The sequence below is a fragment of the Marmota marmota genome, unplaced genomic scaffold (assembly GCF_001458135.2).
Source record: "Marmota marmota marmota unplaced genomic scaffold, marMar, whole genome shotgun sequence".
NCBI lineage: Eukaryota > Metazoa > Chordata > Mammalia > Rodentia > Sciuridae > Marmota > Marmota marmota.
Window position 1 is genome coordinate 46,542,154 of NW_026000108.1, and position 21,354 is coordinate 46,563,507.

Sequence of the window (21,354 nt, forward strand, 5' to 3'; positions counted from 1 at the left end):
TGTATAAGTCTTTCACCTCTTTTGTTAGGTTGATTCCCAAGTATTTTATTTTTTTTGAAGATATTTTGAATGGAGTGGTTGTCCTCATTTCCATTTCAGAGGATTTGTCGCTGATATACAGGAATAGTTTGGTTGTACTTATGATGTCTATTTATTTTAAAAATATTTGAATATTTAAGATACACTCATCCTGTCGCTTTTCTCAAGATTACTACTTCCTTTCATTACAATGTAAGAATGAGGATTTCACACTTATATTTTCATACTGGTAGCCATAGTATATTTTTAATGCATTTGTTTTTATTCTGATTAGCAAAAGATTCCTTAATAGTCTCCAAATCAACATGTGGTAGCAAACAGTGTCACTAGTTTGCTATGTAGATAACTTGTAGTTTACCGTTTATTACCATTAATTGAAGATATTTGGTTTCTTATGATATAGTTCTTTTAATTTCTTCAGTTTTATCTAGGGATAATGGCAAAATTCATATATTATTGTCTGTTTTAATTTGATAGTTTATACTGTCACTACTGAAAAATAGCATTAATTTTTTCTTCTTTTTTCAGGTTTAAATTGATACATTGAGAGGAAACTTTTAATCTAATTAATAATTATACTTTTGGGTTTTTCTGAATACACAATTCCTATAAATTTTGTCATGGTAGCAAAAGTATAGATGATTCTCTTCACATCAAAGAAAACATCATATAAGAATTTGATCAAGCAAGCTAGTCTCTTTACGGATTTGCAAGAGAAATACACTGGTTATGCTTTCAAAATAAATCTTCTTAAAGATTCAAATTTTTGCATAAAATAGGTACTCACCATGGCATTTGATAAACTCTCTGTGTTTATTTCACATACGAGCACACACACACACACACATTATACTTTGTGTTGATTTGAATGTTCTGAAGTCAAAGTTTTAAATTACTGGTAAAGTGTAAGAACAATTTTATTTGTTTGTTAGTCATTACTAGAATACCTTACCTTTATTGTTAAAAGTTATTCTCATGCAAATTTAAATCAGAAAGCATAAACCTTGTAGTTACATGAACCATTGATAACATTGCTTAGATTTTTTTTAAGAGAGAGAGAGGAGAAAGAGAGAGAATTTTTTAATATTTATTTTTCAGTTTTCGGTGGACACAACATCTTTTATTTTATTTTTATGTGGTGCTGAGGATCGAACCCAGCACCCCGCGCATGCCAGGCGACTGCATTACTGCTTGAGCCACATCCCCAGCCCTCGCTTAGATTTTTATTGCAATCATGTATAATTTGATATATTTTTACAAAATTAGAATAATATTAGATATAATATTTCTCTTATATTTTAAATTAACATTAAATTTTACACTTGTTCTCATTAAATTTTTTTTTCAAATTATTTTATTATGTATCTCTTCCAATTACCTATTAGCACTATGAAGAACACAATTGTATAAAATTTTGCCATATTGCTAGATAAAATAAGAGAAATTAAAAGAAATATTCTTTTATAAGTTAGTGAATATTTTAAACGAATGGTAGTCAATGATAACATACAACTTTGCTTTTTTCTATCACTACAATTTGTCTAAAACAATTCCCCAAGTTTGACTACTATAATAATGAACACAACATGAACAAGAATATGTATTTAAATATTAAGATATTCTTTGCAGTGGTGTAATAATTTATTCAAAATATTAGGAATTATTTTTTCTCATTTATCACTGAGAGCCCTTTTGGTTCAGATATATGATTCGCACATATGCACATATGCATCTTTAGTCAAAACAGTTAAGAAATGCATTTGTTCCTTAAAAAATATCATGACAAGAAACATATGGAACCAATGGGAAGAAAACTCTTTAAGATCACTGGGAGTTATAAAAGTTGCTATGTAGTGTATCATATTGTTGCAGGAAAAGACCGATTATGGTAAAATTATAAAATATTTGATTTTATAAATATAAAATAGTTGATTTTGTACAGTTGCATTCCAAATTTCAGTTTTGAATTGGAGGATTTCTGTGTTGAAACTCAACAAAATTATTCTAAAATATATATTGTATATTAAAAAGGGAAAAATTAATAAAAATGAAACTAATAAGAAGGTATATGCCCAATTGAACATAAAGATCTATGTTATTAAATGCAGAAATTAAAAATAAAATTTCAAAATTTGGCAAAATTTATCAGATATGAAAGTGAGGTACCTAAAACTGCATTGTAGTTTATTTTTGATTTGTAAAGAGATAGAAATGACTTCTTAGAAAATCAAATGTCTAGCAAAGAAGTAGTCAAGAAGTCATTTGTGTGTGCATGAATGTTTTTTAAATTATATGTCATAAAATTTGTAAAAGAAGATTCGAGTTATCTAGATCTCCATTTTGAACAATTTGTTAGCTAGGTAAACTAGGCTATTGTCATATAGATTCCAAATTTAATAGTGCTTTTTAAGAGAATAATTTCTCCAAGAGATCATGTATTTTCCTTTGTGTGTGTATGGTATAGAACAGATTAACTGCTCACAGCAATTCAAGAGACCCCAGGCTACAGCACAGATCTTCCAAAGTCATCTCATGGGTTGTTGCCATTGTAGTTCCTAGGAAGTGTAGGGGAATGTCATGGAAGTCTCAGTGGAAAGTTTTTTTGGGGTAACACATGTTACAAGTGGGACTGAAAAGATGTAGTTCTTTCATGATTTATTGTGAAAGATAATGTAGTTTTTAAAAGCTAGATAGATCTAAATTAATATCTATTTTTTAAATGGAAGGGTTTTTTGTACAGCTTGCTTAAGATTTATATATTTACATACTGTAAAACATACCCCTTTAGAGTATAGAGTTCAGTGCATTTAAATATATGCACAATAATGCAAGCATTACCACCATCAACTTTAGAATATTATCAGTAGCCCAAAAAGAAACCCCGTGTCCCATACCTTTAGTAGTCACATCCTATTTCCTCATACCCTCCAGCCACAGGTAGCCAGTAGTCTACTTTCTATGTCTATGGATTTGTCTATTCTGGACATTACACGGAAGTGGAATCATATGATCCATGATTTTTGTGACTGGTTTCTTTCTGTTAGGATAATAATTGTAAAAGCTATTGATGTCCTTGAATGCTTCTCTACTTACTTAATTTATTTGTTATTACAGAGTTGCTCCATTGTATGCATATCTTCTGTTATATTTATCAGTTGATGAACATTTAGATTATTCTCACTCTGGCTATTATGAATAAGGCTGCCATGAAAATTCACGGCACAGGTTTTGGTGTGAATATGTTTACACTTTCTTGGCTATACACCTAGGAATACAAAGGCTAAGTCATGTGATGGCTATCTGTATGTAGCATTCCAGGAACTGATAAACTGTTTTCCAAAGTGGCTGATGAGTTTTACATTACAGACTATGTTAGGGTTTCCCTATCTCCACATCCTCCCCAATGTTTGTTACTTGTCTTACTTTATGTTATCCACCTTATTGGAGATGAAATAATAGCTTACTGGGGTTTTGATTTGCATGTCTCTGATGTTTGTGATATTGAGCTTCTTTTCATGTGCTGATTATCCATTTGCATATTTTACTTGGAGCAGTGCTATTGAATGCTTTCTTCATTTTTAATTGGGTTATTTGTTTTTTTTATTATTGTTTTAGAGAGATCTTTAAAGAAAGCCAGAAGATATTAAAGGACATTTCAATTTTAGGGTTCTTTAAACTGCATTTCTTATGTGAGACTTTTTGCCAGGATTCACCCACTTTTTTCACCTATTTTATTGTAAATCCTATACCATTTGTCTACCCTCATCACCTCACCTGCCCATTTACTTACATATTTAACTCCTGAAAGTACTGTATTAATTCAATCTTTATTATGAAGATAAAAAATAGTAATTGCCAATTATTGAATTTTTTTTCTTATTGAAGAACTTATCTAGGTGAAGAATATACCAAACAATAAGATAATTTATTGGATTTTATTTTAGTTTTCATTTACTCTTCCTTAAGAAAATGATGAAAAACACTGAATATTAATTATGGTGGTCAAAAAGTTTCTAATTTTGGTACAGACTAAACTCTTACAGATTTTGTATTTTAGTCATTAATGTAATTATTAATTTGTTCAAATTGCATCTTACAGGTGTTTAGTGGTTTATTTTATTTGCATAGGCTATTTTTCTCTGTGTTCTGTAAACTGCTGAATGCCTCTTTTCATTCACGTTAAGAAAGTTTCGTAATTCTATAGCTTTAGGTCTTTATCAGATTCACATATTGTATAATAATGTCTCTGGATTTACTCACTTCATTTCTTTTTACACTACAAACAAATAAATAAAGGTGGAAATTGGCAGAAAACCCGAGGTTTTTTTTATGTCAAAATTTTAGCAGACATACTATTCTTATCGATTAGGTTCAGCTGGTATGAAAATATTACTACTTTGGAAGAAAGAATTAGAAGAAAGCTAAAGATAATGAATGAGTTTTAACTATGGACACTGAATAGCTTCTGCAGTTGTAAGGAATTGTGGAGGGTGATATTAACATATCTAGAATTTAATGTTTACATGAGGCCCAGAAACTGAAGTTTATAATATTATCTAATCTAATTTGGTTTAGAATACTAACTTATAAAGTCCTATTGAATGGAATAGAAAGATCTCTAGCCTTAGAGTCTAATTCCATTTCCATTACCTCCAAAATGCATTACCTTAAACCATTTAAATCACAGTGTGCTTATTCATAAAAGGGATAATTAATTCAACTTTGTTATAATTAAGGATTAAGTAAAATGATGTATAGAAAATCCCTAATGCAAAACTTTATGTGTTTACTCCTACAAGAATGAAGTCATTAAAACATACCTTTAGGAATTAGAACTGAAAAACAAATAACTTGGATAGTAAGCAAAATTTAAAGTAAAACACCATGTAAGGGTCACTTACTTTTCACAGAGTTTTTCAAAGACTGCATTGTATTATCCTTAATCCCCAAATGTGACAGTTTCTCTAATTATGAGGCTACACATTTATACTCACATTGATTCCATCATTATATTCAGGACTCACCCACTGGACTGTAACTAAGTCTTTAATGAGTTACTAATGAACATCTTAAGCTTAGATCAGCATTCAAAAAAATGCTAAAGGGTGTTGAAAAGCTATTCTGATTGCAAGTCTGTCACTTTTAATTAGATTGTAAGCCCAATAACATTTTCTGTCCTCACCATTCCTTCTAAGTTTGTAGAAACTGAATAATGAATGACAGATATACTCTCACTTTGATATTAGTCACTCCTGAAGTTAAAAGAGGTAATTCAGTGAGCTAAATTAGACAAATTATTGTTCTGATTAAATACAAAGATAGAAATAATATTAAAAATTAAAATAGCATTTTACAACATTTAATCCATTTTCTTGGACTCAGATGACTTTAAAACAGATTGATTTTCTTGTTGCGTTAGAGAATAACAGATGACATGAGGAGAATAGATCCAGATACGATTAGATCCTGTAAGTGGAAAAAAAAAAAAAAAAGAACTCCTTATTTATAAAAAGAACAAACAGTCGGCTTTCACATGTTACTAACTCTCTCCAGACCATTAGAATCCCTCAAAACTAGTTATCTTAAACATTACCTGAATTAGATTGGGGCTATTCTTTACTATAGCTCCCCATACAAATCAACAATGACTGTGATTATTTATGAGTGGTCCGTTTTTTCTTGTTTTCCTCTCTTTTGATAGTGGAATTGATGAAAGCATGTGAACCTTAAGGGTACATGATTTAATAATGAAAGCAGATAATACATACATTTTAAATCAACAGGCTGGTATGATGCACTGCCTCCAGGGAACAGGACTCAACAGTGACTTAAAAGGAAGACTTTTAGATTAGTCACCAAGCTGAATAGTTGGAATAGCTGTGATAGCCCAGATGTATTATAGGTTACAGACTGTTGGCAGGTTTATGTTACAGCTCTGCAGACAGAGCAAAACCACCATGTGGATCTTTAAAGGTAGGTAGGTGTCCAATAATAATCACACTATGTATATACAACCAACATAACATAATTGATCATTTTGACATTTCATCCTGTTAACATTTCTGCTGTGTTGTTAACAAGCATTTAAGCATTCCTTTTGTGTCTGTGTTGAGAAAGGGGGTGGGAGGCAGATGGTAAATATCTCTTACTACCATAAAAAATAGGAAAAAAAAGTTCTCATTCTTCTTAACTAGAGATGCCAGTTATGTTTAATTCAGGATAGGAAGACAGAACTCACTAATGTGACAGATCTCTATCAAAATGTATATCATTTTCTTCTAATTTTCCCCACACATGAAGTATAATTGGCAATGTGATTAAAGAAGAATGCCCCATGACTGTAGATGTAAAGATTTCTAAAGAAGCATAGCTTCCATAACATGAAAACCTTAATATCCCTAAAAAGTGGAGCAGAGGAAAGAAAAGCCAGTGTTATGTGTATAATAAATTCCAAAGTTGTGTTTTGTTACCATGAATTTGAATCTGTTTTTGTTGTTTTGAGGTGGGTGTTTTTAGTTGGAAAAGAAAAATTTACAATTAGTTGTCATTCCTCTGATGAGTAAGCTATGAAATATTTTGTTTAATTTGAATGAAAATAAATCAGTTTTTTGGTCATAAGCCAAGTTTCTAAAAAATTATTTCATTAACAGAAATTCTCTGCTTACTCACTTTCACAAGTATTTGAAATATTAACATTGCAGCATTACAATTTAGGCAACCATTACAATGAATAGATCACAATGTTTTCCTTTAATTTGTAGTATGCATAAAATGCCAGAGTTGAAAACCAATTAAAATGTGATTCTTTGATATTTTAACACTACAAACCCTTCAGCTTCACTCACAATTGAGCATTTTGTCTCTTTTACTAGTCTCAGTGTGTCTTTTAAAGCTTTTGTAACTTGTTTGAACAGTCTTTTGGCAAAAGTTTTTATATTATTTTGTGTTTTGGTTTTTTTTTTATTTTGCTATAACAAGCTATGTTGTATAGAAAAAGTGAGGAACCTAGTCTGAAGGGGAAACTGCTCAACCACATAGGGCATACCAACACTGCATGAAATAATTCGATTAGAGAAGAAATCTATTGAGTTCAATGGAACAATATCCAAGTATTCCATGAAAGTTGCTTCACCATGCACAGGAAGGCAATTTATCACTACTGAGCTATTTTATTGTAAGACCAAGAATTGAAACAGATTTTTCTGCTATAACTTCCATGTTGTAATTGCTACCCAGTAGCATCCACACTCAGGTGCTTGAATTGGAACTTTTGTGACTTTTGTTGGAGATTACTACTCAACCTCTAAAAAAATTATGCAGCCATCTCACATGCCTCAGGGACAAATCAGGAATAGTCTTTTATATGTTCAAAATGAAGGTCACAGGGGGGATATGTTCTTTTATTTTTAAAAGATAATTGGAAATATTTCTTTATTTATGAGGAAATGAAAGGAATAGTTCCTCCTTTCCTTCTATATATGTTCCAGTGAATTTGAAATGGACGTTCAACTATCAGTCAATCATTTGCTGTTATAATTCAATGTAATATCCAGCATTACATTGCACTTTCCAGTTTGCTGAACAGTTGTACTCAAATAGTTTAGTGAATATTCCTAATAATCCAGTAAATCATAGATATGTGTATCAGCAATTTTAATATGAAAAATTGGACTCAAAGCCATCAATCTAATGATGCCCTGACTCTTTTCAAATATAAATCTAAATCAAAATCTCCCAATCATCCCATAGGGATTTCTTCCATAAGCATTTTTATAATCCACCAAGCACTTGCCTTATTTTGTGTACCTATAATTTAAACTAAAAAGGAACCAATCAAAACAGCATACTCAGATTAAACTAGAATATAATAAAATCAAGGAAATAAATTTTAAAATTTGAAAAAAACCATCATTTAGGGAAGAAAGGAATATTGTTTTTGCTTAAATCCTGGAAATCAAAACATGAGAAGATAAGTAAATTTTAGTAGAAAGTGGAAGGGAAATATTGTGAAATTTGTTTTTTTTGTGTGTGTGTATATATAAATATGTTTATATAGGTGTTGGGGGGAGAGAGAAAGAGAACATTTTGGTAACATTGTGGGCAAGAATGTTACTGGAAAGAAGTGAGAATTGGAAAGCCTGAGCAGTAGGGGAAAGAATTTTCTATTAAGAAGGATAATCTGAATGTAGTGTTAGTTAGGTATATAATAGAAGGATAAGCATTTTGTATCCAAGAAGTAATATTGAAGGCAAAGTTGAATACATATACTAGAATCATAGCTATATTAGCATATATTTAAAACTCTGTCAGGCTTGTGATTAGCTAACTAATAGACATAGTAGCTGAGCAGGATGGCATATGCCTGCAATCCCAACTACAAAAGTTTAAGGCCATCCTTGGCAACAAAGGGAGACCCTGTCTCAAAATTTAAAAAAAGAGCTGGGAATGTTGTTCAGTGGTAGAATAACCATCGTTTCATTCCCTAGTGCTGGTCAGGGGAGGAGGGGGACATGATAAAATATTACCTAGAAACACAAAAATAAGTGATTTATAGAAACAATCTTAGTTTATGAAATTTAGATCACTTGTAACTCTGAGAAACATGATATGGTGTTGTCTTGTTTGCATTTCTTGTAAGTATTTTAGTATTGCACCCCAGTATTTTACAGAGACTTCATGTTCACTGTTATGATCAGTATCTGTTTGGAGGAAGATGTTGAATAATTGGATTATATGAGTCCTCATCTAAGGAGAATAACAAAACAGAAACAGCAGAAATTGTTTAGAAACAGTGCTTACTTAAAATTATTATTACTTATAAATCAATGTATGTCTCTGAAAGCATATACCACTGAGTTGTGATATTTTTGTTATTTGTTTTGATTATATGTTTTACAGATAATATGATCACTATGGTACTACCATGAAAAATACTTTAACGTCTTAAAACACTTATTGTTTTTCTTTTTTGCCTCTTGTTCACATATAATCAACATTCTGAAACTGATACTCTGATGGCCTTTGATGTTTGCAAAACTATACATAAACACAGGTATTTTGTTTATTTCTATCAATTCAGTTACTTATTAAATAATACTTTTCATATTTCATGCACTTGCCCATTAGGAAAGCAAAATGAAGTTGTTTTAACTATAAAAATTTCTCAGTACGGATTGATTGTGTGGAAGATATGGATATAACAATAATTCATATTACCTGTAGTGAGAACTGAACATTCTCTATGATTAAGGCAATTCCAATTTTAAAAAGTACATTCCCCAATCTATTCAAATGAAATCTTTATTAGATATTCAATTCTTATAGCATGAATGAAGTTTCCCTATGAAGAAGGGCACAAAGAAACAACCAGACACATTGGCTTTATTATCACTTCCTGTTCCAGAACCAAAATTACCTTGAACACATTAAAAAACTCTGAACAACAGGGTTTGAAACTGGTCTCACATGGAGATGGGAGGGAGAAAATGACAGGAAGCATTGCTTCCAAATTATAGTAAATGCCACATGCTGGGTATGTTTTTCATTGTTTGAAAAAAAATACTTTTCTTTAAAGGTCTGGAGAAGAAAGATACCTAGTATGTGAAGTCTTTCTTCAGATAGCTGAAGAAAAGTACCCTCCAGGAGAAGTGTGATTTGTTTTTGTAGGCCACATACAGAATTTAGACAAGTAGGTGGGAAATGCTGGAGAATAGATATAACCTTTATTTTCTGTTTTATTTTTCCTTCACAACCTCGTGGCTTTATTTTTTTGTTAGGGTTGATGCAAGCTACTTCACTTTGATTTCGACACTTTTCATAACACACACACACAAGATTCATTTATAGAATGAAACAGAAAATTAAAACAGATCCTATTCCTGAGTCTTTTTTTTGGTAATGGAATTACCAGAGAATCTGAAGATTGGGGTCTTCCCCCTAGAAGACCTCTGTACCAACAAAACAATTTTGCCTACAATATTAAAAGCTGTTACTGATCCTTAGGCATTAAACCATAATCCCAGTAATTGTCAGTAACTTTCACAGGTAAATTCTGACTTAGGCAAAAGGGAAAAGCATGCATGAGTGGAACTCTATGGCCCCCCAAAATTTAGAATCAATAGGAACTTTGGTCAGCAGGTGATTATCAAGCACCTGAGAGCCCAGGAAGCAACAAGCACATGTAAATTAGGTGACAAGTGACATTCAGTGGGGCGAATATATTAACAATCACAGTAATGGTAACAAAGAACTTGGCACACATAGTTATCACCTTTCTTGACATGAGGAAATATGCTGCTTCAAATGAAGTCATAGCCAAAGGATCTATCCTTCTGATCACAGCCTCTTCACAAGAAGTTTGGGTATCTTTTTTAACAGGAATTTTTAGGGGTTATTATCTAGTATGGGAGCCAGAAGAATCTTTCCAGCTCTGAAATTACATATTTCTCACGGAATACCATATTTTTAAATGTGATATTTATCTTGAAGACTTTTGTTGAAGCTATTTTTATAATAGTTCCAGAAAGACAAAATAAATGTTTCCCCAGGAGTCATACAATACCTTAACAGAAGCATATGAAAGAATTTTTTAAATAGAAGTTAAGATTTGAGGCTCTAACAGCCCTAGTCCCTGTAGACAGTCCCTCCTGTTCTGGCATTCACAAACCAGTGCCTCTGGGTTTCTTTCATATTATTGGTGAATTTAAGTGAATAAAATCTGTAGACACAATGTTTTAGAGCACTTTTCATAGAACTTGTCAGAGTCCAATTTATAAGTTTACTCAACTTCCTGGTATTTTGTGTGCTTCCATCTCCCTCCATGAAATTATTTTATTCCATGATATAAACATTCTTTCTGGAGTTTGCTTTCTAGTTCTATCTAGAGCATGTTGTTATTTCTTCTGGATGCTAAGTTTCCTTCATTTAAATACAGACATGTTTGTATTTGCCAGCTGATGCTTAATTCTATTGTAGATGCATTTTAACTCTTTTGTCATTGTCTGCTTATTCTAAAAATTGACCTTTCCTGGAAATAGTTATCTCTAGTTCAATGGAAATTATTATTCCTTTTTATGTCTTTCCCTATCATGTACTACCTACGCTTTCTTCCTTAGAGTTTTATTAAGTGTCCTAAAACAGATGTTTTAAACACTAAATTCTCGAGTCTGCCTTATAGATCAAATAATCTGGCTGTTGCTTGCTCCAACCTTATTTCAGACTATTCTCTTTAACCACTATGCCTCTCCATATTGTCCTTTGTACTATTTCTTGAACAGACCTGTGTGTTTCCATCTTGGAGACCTTTGCATAGACTGCAGTGCTCTTTTGATTTTTGTTTGGCTAGAAATTTTGAATTTCACTGAAATCTCAGCTTTAATTTTATCCCCATAGATTAAGTCTTCCTTAAAAACCCAAATATAGTAGCCTTTGTATATTACTTTCCTGACATTTTCTGAAGATTACTATCGGATCTATATGGTATTTTTATTATTTATCTGTATTTATTCATTGTCTGTCTCCCCCACCAGATGTGTAATTCATTAAGGTAGGTATGTAGTTTATTTTGTTTACCAAACTCTTCAGCAGCTAGAAGAGGACCTACCACAATGGAATTTAGTAAATATTTATTGAATGAATAAACACATAAGCACATGCTCCATCACTCCAAATGTGCATGTAACTTAACTTGGCTGAGAGTTAATTCTTTCAACGAAATTGTAACTGAACCTTTTGCAGTAATATTCTAATTCACTTTCACTAATTACTTTCGATAAAGATCTTAAAATTTTAGGGGAAACCTGCCTGTAAGTATTCATGTAAAAATAGTTTTAAAATGCTACACGGTCTTTTTGGGCAGTTAGGAAAGGGATACTCTAGAAGTTAAAAAAAAAAATTAGAAAATATACCATTGAATGAAACATGAAAGAAACTACTAGAATGAAATGTCAAAGAAAGATATTACTTAGAGATTTCAATTTTCATAACTTTTTTTGGTCTTGAAACTTGGTTTTCTTTCATTCCTTTTCTTTCACATAGGCTGTCAAACTGTCATTCAGATTGCCAATGAAATGGATATATTAGTAACCATACCATGAATTTAAATTTATAAAGTTGTTTCAGGGCAGTATCTCAGACTTACATTATAAAGTTTTCCATCATAAATGTGTTGTGTAACAAAATTCTTAATACTTTTTTCTATAAAGCTGTGTCATTTCATGTGATTTGAAGGGATATGTTTTTATTCTTAATTTGTAAATATAAATATCAAGACATTATAGAATCACTGCATGAACTTGTGTTGTTAGAACAATGATCATAAATTCTCTTACATTATTGATTTTCTTAGTTTCTCTTCTCACTGTTAAATGTTAGTGATGTAGCTTTATTAATGTGGTTTTAAATATACATGTTATAATATCTTAGAAATATTTGCGTAGAATAAAATAGTTTTCTTTGTAAAATCCTTTATCTTCCATTGGTAGGTACATTTTACTCATTAAATTAATTACAAATAGTGTAGAAAAATGTATATTTTGTATATCAATTTGCCAGAAAGAAACCCTGTACTTAAATAGTTTCAGTTTTCATAGCATTAAATATATGACTGTTTGTGAATTATTTATAAAAATCATGTGTAAAATTTTATTTTCTCATTATTGTCATGGTCTTCCATATTTATTCATTTATGTAATATGTACCATTTGTCAGTAAAAATCATTGTGTATATAACTGGTAGATATGTATGTATATCTTTTTTTACTTTAATGTCCTTCATAACTCTTAAAATAATATATTTTAAAAATTTTAGTTAAGTGACCTGAAAAATATAATAAATAAATATAAAACAATCCATTTAAGTGTAACCATACACAAACAAAACCAAATAAACAAAAAGCACATTTTGAAACATTTTTGCCCCTTATCAAGCCTTCTTTTGAGTGTGTAAAAATTGAGTTCAGTTACTAATAATTTTACTTACACTTACATAGATATTAGTGCTCATAATTTATATCAAAACGCTCTGAATCTATAAAAATATAAATAACATTTATATTTCAGGTAGTGTACTCTGCTTTTAATCTTTATGTTCAATTTTCTGTCTTTGTTAGAGATTAATATGAGAATTTTTGTCTTAATTAAAATAGTGTTTAACTAGAAAAGTATTACCCTAGAGGCCATGATGTGATTGCCTTAGCTCCAGGGCTGTCAGAGAGGGGCCTTGGGTGGCTGGAGTCCTGGCAGGAGCCTGCAGCTGAGAGCTGCCTTGGGGATAGCCACTACCAGGGCTCCTCTAAGGCTGGCCTGAGCTGAGCCAGGTCTGATGGTGCGCCCTGCGGTCCCCGCAGGTGGCAAGCACAGTGAGAGACATCCAGCCCTTGCTGCTGCACTGCGACATGCTGAGCGCAGCCCAGGAGGCGCTCTACCACCCAGACATCTCCTTCAGCAGCCTTCTGCGGAGCGTGCTACTGCTCATCGTGGACAAGGGCCTCGTGGAGCTGCCAGAGGAGTCCGTGGTCCAGGTGCCCAAGGAGCACAGATTGCAGCCCAAGGTGCGGCCAGCGGTGGGGAGAGAGGGCTGGGGGTGGCTGGGCAGTGGCTCCTGGAAGGCTTAGTTCCCCCAGGCTGTGACCTAAATGTGTGGTCTTATGTATTTACCATCTGCATTCATTCATGGCTGATGTTGCCCATTCTTGGTATCCTAGCCAGCTATTTTAACAGTGCATGCCTGTTGTACATTAGAGCCTCATTCTTATTTTGAAATATTGCCATTTTTATTGGATTTAAAATATTTTTTCATTATCACAAGAAGTTTAGTGACAATTTCAACTATTGTAAAATTTGAAAGGCTGTAAAAGATAAGCTTTAACATTTCCGATCATGGGCTTGTTTGAAAAAAATCTCATCAAAGGAAACTAACAAGACATTGAAAGGATTATGATGAAAACATCTTGGTTAGAAATTATGTATAATAATTTAAAGCATAGCTAACTTAATAGAAAAGTGGTTATTATAGAAGCAACCTAAAATTCTTATTAAAATGTAGGAAAGTACTTAATATTGCTTCTGCAGCTGTTGAGTACATTGAATGACATCCAGACTTTGAAATTCTAGTGAGGAGTGTTTTGCACATAATACTTACTCTTTTCCCCCAATAATTTACGTTTCATTTTACATAATATTTAGAAATTACAATTTTTCTTTTTTCTTCCACAAAACTACTTGCAGGCACTCATATCCATGTAATTTCTCACAGGGAATATAAACTTTATCATTTTATTTGTGTGCCACAGCATGAAAAACACTGGGAAGCATTTGGCTGGGAACAGTGAATATCAAGTCTTATCACCAAACACAATCACCTTTTCTATCTAGTGATTTGCTGAAGGGGATAGCATACAAGAAATAATGGCAAAGGAACATGAAGCATCACTGTGATTCCTGAGTTCTTCTTCTAAACTTCCTTATGGAATTAGAATACTTTGTTTCAGTTCAGGGACTGTGGGATGTGGACCATGAAACCACTTCAGATTTTAGTGACCTGTGAGAAGGAAACACAACTCTTCAATTACAGCAGCACATTGAAAGGAGTAAGTAGGCTGGTAAATTGGCACTCAACAGCCTCATCCATTCACTCACTGTTCTATCCATGATCTAGACTCTCTTTAGATTAGAAATTCTTCCTTGGTGATGATGGTTGAGGAGTGGTAGGGTGACATGCAACCAAGTGCCACACAGTTGCATTAACTTTCATAGAAACACATGGAAGGACCCAACACATTTTGAAAATTCAAAGGCTTTGTGTAATAAATATTTGTTAAGAATTCCACTTCTGCTTTCTGCTTTGCTTTACATTGCCTTTTCAAACCTGACATTCTCTAAATTAAAAACAGCTATATTTTTTTCCTCAGAACGTGGTTCAATAGTCACCAAGTTTTCATCATAATCTTGTATTTTGATTTATATTATAAAATATTAATATTAGTAATTATATTTAACTGACTCCAATGAATATATATTCACAAGAAATTCTTTTTTTCACAAATGAAGAAGAAATCCAGAAGTGATGTTTACTTTTTATAAATAGACCTTATATATGTTTAAATCAGCTACTAGTGTGTGTATATGCATGCATGCGCACGCATGCACACGTACACATATATACACACACACAACTGCTAGCAATTCTGTTTCTAAAAAAAATTAGAATATCATTCAGTTAGAATATTGTTTTCTAGAACTCTTATTGAGACGTTGACTGAATTTAAATATTCCCTAATTTTTAAATTTCAATATTAATTATTTTTACAGCTTCAGGAATTTAAATGAGGGCCTTATTCTTGCTGGGCAAGCATTCTACCACTGACTTAAGCTCCAGTCTCCCATTCCCCAATTTAGTAAGATTTTTCTATACATCTAATCTTTGGTCTTGGCCATGATTATATGTGGCCACTTACAATATAATGGTGAGATTAAACCATGTTTTTTAAATTTACTATCAAATAGGCAAATTGAATTATATTCTGCTTAAGATATATGAAAGTGAGGGTGCAAGGCAGTTTTCATGGGATATCATAAATGAAGACTAAGCTAAATGTTATGTGCTATATAAAAGGAGCTTACGGAATCATGTCTGTTATGATGAGGTGATGCTTTCAGAAAGTTGCTGTTGCGCAAAAGTAATTTTATCAGTGAGAGAAATTGACTGAAGGTCAGTTGAGAGGGCTCCTCATAGAAAGAAAAAAGAAGAATAAGTATATAGAACTGGAGCATGATATTTTCAGATTTGGAGGATGGTACACAGAGCTAGCTTGGACAGGTATTAAAAATGTAATAGAAGTATGAGATTCACATTATCTTGAGCTATTTAAGTTGAGAAGACACAGAAAAATTCAAATGAAAAATGTCATCTCAAATTTCCTCCCTTCCTTCCTTACCTTCTCAACATTTATTATTATTTAAAACAAAAACAACAGCCTGTTATTAGAACAAAGATATTGTAAGAATTAAAACATAAAATAAGTACAAATAGCAAAGGGTGATATTAATGTAATTAATCTGTGATTTAAAAGTGACTTTGCCTTCGAATATTAACCTGGGTTTTTGTATAGATGGCCAAACAATCACATTATAGATCCAACAAAAATAGCCATAAGAATAAAAAACAAACAAACAAACAAAAAAAAAAACACCTCTTTTATTGCTTTGGAATTACACTGTGAATTTTTAAAAAATTCATTTGACCCTTGAGAGCTAACATTACTTGAGAGTAAATGAGTGTTTGGATTCATAGAAATTAGAGCTTCATGGTACAGCAGCCAAGCATAAAGAATTAAAAAAAAAAATGGTTCTCCAAGGTCGGGTTTCTCTGGAGTATATTAAGGTAGAAGGAAGTCTGAGAGCAGATTGCCCAGATAAAGACTAGATATGGAGCTTCCCAAGAAGTTAAAGAATGTTAATGTACTTTTATTCATTGTATTCTTTGGTTTGTTTGTGATTTTCATGTAGGTGCTTAGAAAGTTCATTGAGAGGATCTACAAACAATCCTCCTGCAAGCCACACATACAATATGCCATATTCCTTCATGTTTTCTCCTAAAAAGCAGAAAAAGCATTTCTGGCCTTACAGGATGTCTTAAAAACTCTACCTGGGCTCATTTTAAAGTTCACTTTTTGCTGTGTATTCTATCAGTCATTTTGAAAAATTACATCAACTCTACCTTACTGACCCCATCCCCCACACTCTTATGTTTTCATATTAATAGGTGGGACAGCTTCTATGATGATGGTAAAGAAGGAGTAAATGCTATTTAATTTTTAAATTGATTTTGAACAAAATCATCCTTTAAAAGTAGCCCATATTACTGAATATTGGAGGTTTCTCATTCACTTTTCTACTCATTTATTTTTCCAACACTTGTTTGAGTACAAATGCATGCTGGGTACTACAGTAAGTCCCAGGAAGACAAAGATGAAGAACTACCCAACTTTGATCTCTCAGTGAGTCTCCTGGAACAGACAAAAGAAGAGTGCAAGTGTGTTGAATGCATGCTAGAGGATACCTCCTATCTGCACCCAGACAAGAGCAGTTCTTCATCATAGAAAAAAAAATATTAAGACAGACTTTGTGTGTGTGTGTGTGTGTGTGTGTGTGTGTTTGAAAGGGTGCTAAATATAAGAATAATGTTTTGAGAATACATATTCTTACAGAAGTGTCAGGACTCAAGTACTTAGACTTTAGTGATCAAGAAATAACTTAAGGGGAGTTTTCCTCCCCTCCTAAGGTACTAGTTCTTCTGTTCTTTCCAAAAGCTTTTTTTGCTCACTGTAATTATAAGTGATTTTAATCTCCAATTGTACACCATTTCTCTAAGTCACAAAACCAACCACCAAATGGCACTTGCATTCTTGTGTCTTAGCTCAGATTTTCAAGGAAGAGAATGGGTGAAAGTCAATTTTCCTTATCTAATTACTGTGCTCCAGACATTCTATGGCCAAGGGCCCACACAATTCTGCTTGTGCATAAAACAGTGTACTATGGAGCACATGGAGGTATTATCTACCTAAATTGATTGGGTCAGAAGTTGATCTGAAGATAAAGTGGCATCTGTGCTGCAACCCAAAAGATGAGTATTAGTTAGCCAAACAGATAGATGCAAGAAGAAAGGTACTATTATAAGGAGAGGAAGCAGTAACACAAAGGCTTAGTTCAGTCTGCAATTGGAGCATAACAGTCCTAAGGATAATTTTTAGTCATCAGTCTAGAACTAATCTATCTGCAGAGGTGGTGAAGGATCTGATCAGAAATATGAGAAGTTCAGCATTTTCCTGATGTCAGTGAGTAAGAAACTAAAGTTAATTTTAGAGAAATTAAGCAAGGAGTGGCACATTTGAAAAACAAACTAGAAGATTTGAGATGAGATGGAGCTTTTGTTATATCAATTCAGATAAGAAATCTGAGTTGGTTGCATTGGTGATTTTGACTCAAGGAGTGGATTGACAATAGTGATGTTGAGGGGACTGTTAGGGAAGATCATTATTAGAGGGCATGCTTATGCGTGAGGTCCTATATCAATCCCTAGCACTAATCCTCCCCCTAGTAGTGGTGATGAGTGACAATTGGCATTTAGATTTATTGTGTTTCTGAGTAAGACAGAGAATAATCCAAAGGGAAAGCTACCAAGCCTCATGCTTGAGAGATTGTATGATGAATGACTGTCCCATTCACTGAGATAAGAGTGACATCGGAGATGAGAATGCTGGTAAGGAGTGGAATGTTGTCAACTGAACATTTACCCATTGAATAAAAACACAATATCCCAACTGGGTGGGTTGCACATGCCTGTACTCCCACCCACTTGAAAGGCTGAAACAGGAGGATCACAATTTCAATGCAAGCCTGGGAAACTCAGTGAGACCCTGTCTCAAAATAAAATAAATGGCTGTGGTGTAGCTCAATAATAGAGCACTTGCTTAGTATGTACAGGCCCTGGGTTCATTCCTCAGTAACACACACACACACACACACACACACACATACACACACGAAAACAACAATAACAACAAACACAGTTTAATGCAGTGGCAAGTGCCTGTAATCCCAACTACTTGGGAAACAGACAAATTTAAGGCCAACTTGGGCAACTTAGTGAGACACTGCATCAAAACAAAACAAAAAGAACTGAATCTTGTTTAGTGATTGAGGTGGTGAAGCACCCCTGGGTTCAATCCCCTACATATATATATATATCCCCTACATATGTATATGTATATATATATCCCCTATATATTATATATGTGTATTCCATATATATGTATATCTATACACACAAAAACATGTATGTGTATATATATGTGCATACACATATGCATATATGTACATAACTGTATTATTTGTATAATCCAATATAAAAATCTGAAAAAAATAGTTAAAAGTGCTATTTTTTAGCATAACTTATTTTCATTACAAACAAAAATTCGTGCTGTTCTTTATATTAGCAATTCTATTTTGACCTAGATATAAGATATCCTGAAAAATGAGAACATTTGCCAGGATTTTCATTCAATCCTTCCTTACTCCCCAGTAATACCTAACAAGGATATAGTGGAGCCAAGATTAGGTCTAAATTTTGAACTTGTCTGTCTTCTCAGACCCAGATATATTTAGTAGTTGTTCAGTTCCTGTACAGGGTTTCATGTCAGAATCTGGAAAGAAGCAGGAAACTACTAAGGTCACATTTGTACTCATTAACAATGTAACATAGAATATACTTCAATAAAACAATAACAAAAGTAATCCATGTGTCTTTTGAGAATGCCTCAGAAATGAACCTGGATTAATCTCTTGCCTAATTAAAACTGATTATTAAAACAGCATATCCCTTGATGACAGCCTAAAGTGATGTTTTATCTTGAGAAAATGGCTAACATTCTTATTGGCTAAAGATTTAGTCTCTAAAATAAAAGCTGCAATCAAAAAGTTCTTTCCAAGTTGTAGGTTCAAGGCCACAGTTGCAAACCTCACATAATTTTACATATGATGGTGGTATAGAAAACTGGTATAGTCAGGATAAGGGTGCAGAAGCACATTTGTTGGGTTATATATAACAGTGTGATTTGGGAATTGAGCCAGTTCTTTTGTATACTATAAGGTCCAAGTTATAGACATTGGAATAAATGAAGGTTAGAGAGGCAACTATAGATTGCTTTAAAACCTGTAAGACAGAATACCTCCATCTGGTAATTAAGGTTGTAGGGAGCACATTTTTTCTTGCCTCATATGATATCCTCATACATGTCTTATCCTTAAGCCACAGGAATGACTAGTCTTGGGTCAGAGAAGGTGCTTGTGCAGGCAAAGTGGCATTTGTGCTGCCACCATACACAGACAATAGTAATTAGTGGAGCATAGACACAGAGGGATTTTATAGATTTACTGGACAAATGTCTCCCTCCATACCTTCGGCACATATTACCTTTGCTGGTAGGAACGTTCTATACTACTTAACTCCTCTAAGGTCAGCAAAGAATGATATCTATGGTTGAAACTGAGATGATTTTCCTCCTTTCATCTTTAGATCTATTTCTCCCCCCCGCCAATACTCACCATACTAGAGATTGAATATAGTGGGGCTTTACCACTAAGCTAAATTCCTAGATACTTTTATTATTTTATTTTGACACAGAACTTTGCTAAATTGCCCTGGCTGGTCCTGAACTTGGGTCCTCTATCTTCAACCTCTTGAGTAGCTGGAATTACCGGCACCCGTGCATGGTTTTGGCTTTATTATTGACAAAACATTTCCTATTCTTCTGGTTTTAAATTAGAAGGGTCTGAAAGTTGTGCATGTGTGCATACACATCTGTGGAGTTTTGTTTCTCTTTATATTTCCTTCTGGCTTTTATATTTTTATTTGGTATAACTTATAATCACTGGAAAATCTGAGCATTTGTTACTCTTAATATGTTTTATTAGTGTTATGTATATTGACAGTGATGAGTTATCCTTCTGGCATGTTCTCATATTCTTATTGCTCATACTCCTCTAAATTTTTAGAAAAGCTGGTTATAATTTTATTATTATATTACTGTCTGAAGTGTGTAGGTGAAATCTAGGAATTCATGAGAGGTAAAGAAAGAAATTGTAACAGAAGAACAGAAATTAATGTTGCTACAGCAACAGAAAATCTTCTATTTTACAAGCTCAGTCTTTTGGATGTAACTGTTACTGCAGGAGAATAATATAATGTGGCCTTCAAACTGCTGTGTTAGCTTTCTTGTTTTATACGACACTATAATATTATTTCAGATAAAAGCCCCTGCTCACATTTATTTGCGTCTTTTTAGTGAAGTTTGCCAGTTTAGACAAGACTTCTGGTCTAATTGATATGCAAAATACATCCTTTGCACATCACTCTTTAGAATTCTTATGTGCATCTAGGGTCATATTATGTTTTTATGTGGGAAGAAAATTAAAAGGCCTCTAGGGAAACAGGTCAGGTATTAAAGTCTTAAAATATGCTTTGTGGCCCTAAACATAATTTCAAAGAATTTCTTTAAGGACCATGTTTCCTTTAAAAGTGGTATAAATTCTTGAATGATGTATCTAATTGAAAATAAAGGTATTAGTGAATTTGGCCTTCAAGTATTTCCAGGAAGATATGATAAACCATCTTTCATTTCTGTTGCATAAATTATACTTTATTTTTCCTCTCCAACTAAAAAGTGTGAGAGTAACTCTTCAAAATTCTCACAGAAATGATATTTTGACCATTAAAATTGCATGTCAGAAAAACTATGAATAATGGGAAATGGATGC

The 21,354-nt window shown here is 32.9% G+C and overlaps 1 protein-coding gene across 30 annotated transcripts in view; it reads left to right on the top strand.

Annotated features, from left to right (window-relative positions):
- Adgrl3 (adhesion G protein-coupled receptor L3) overlaps nucleotides 1-21,354 on the top strand; it is a 790,900-nt gene that overhangs the window by 283,458 nt on the left and 486,088 nt on the right. For 28 of the 30 annotated variants that reach the window (XM_048784572.1, XM_048784544.1, XM_048784554.1 and 25 more), the window contains exon 4: nucleotides 13,386-13,589. The exons of the other annotated variants lie outside the window; for them this stretch is intronic. In XM_048784572.1, coding sequence (XP_048640529.1) covers nucleotides 13,386-13,589 — 204 coding nt within the window. The remainder of the gene's footprint in view (nucleotides 1-13,385; nucleotides 13,590-21,354) is intronic. 30 annotated transcript variants of the gene reach the window in all.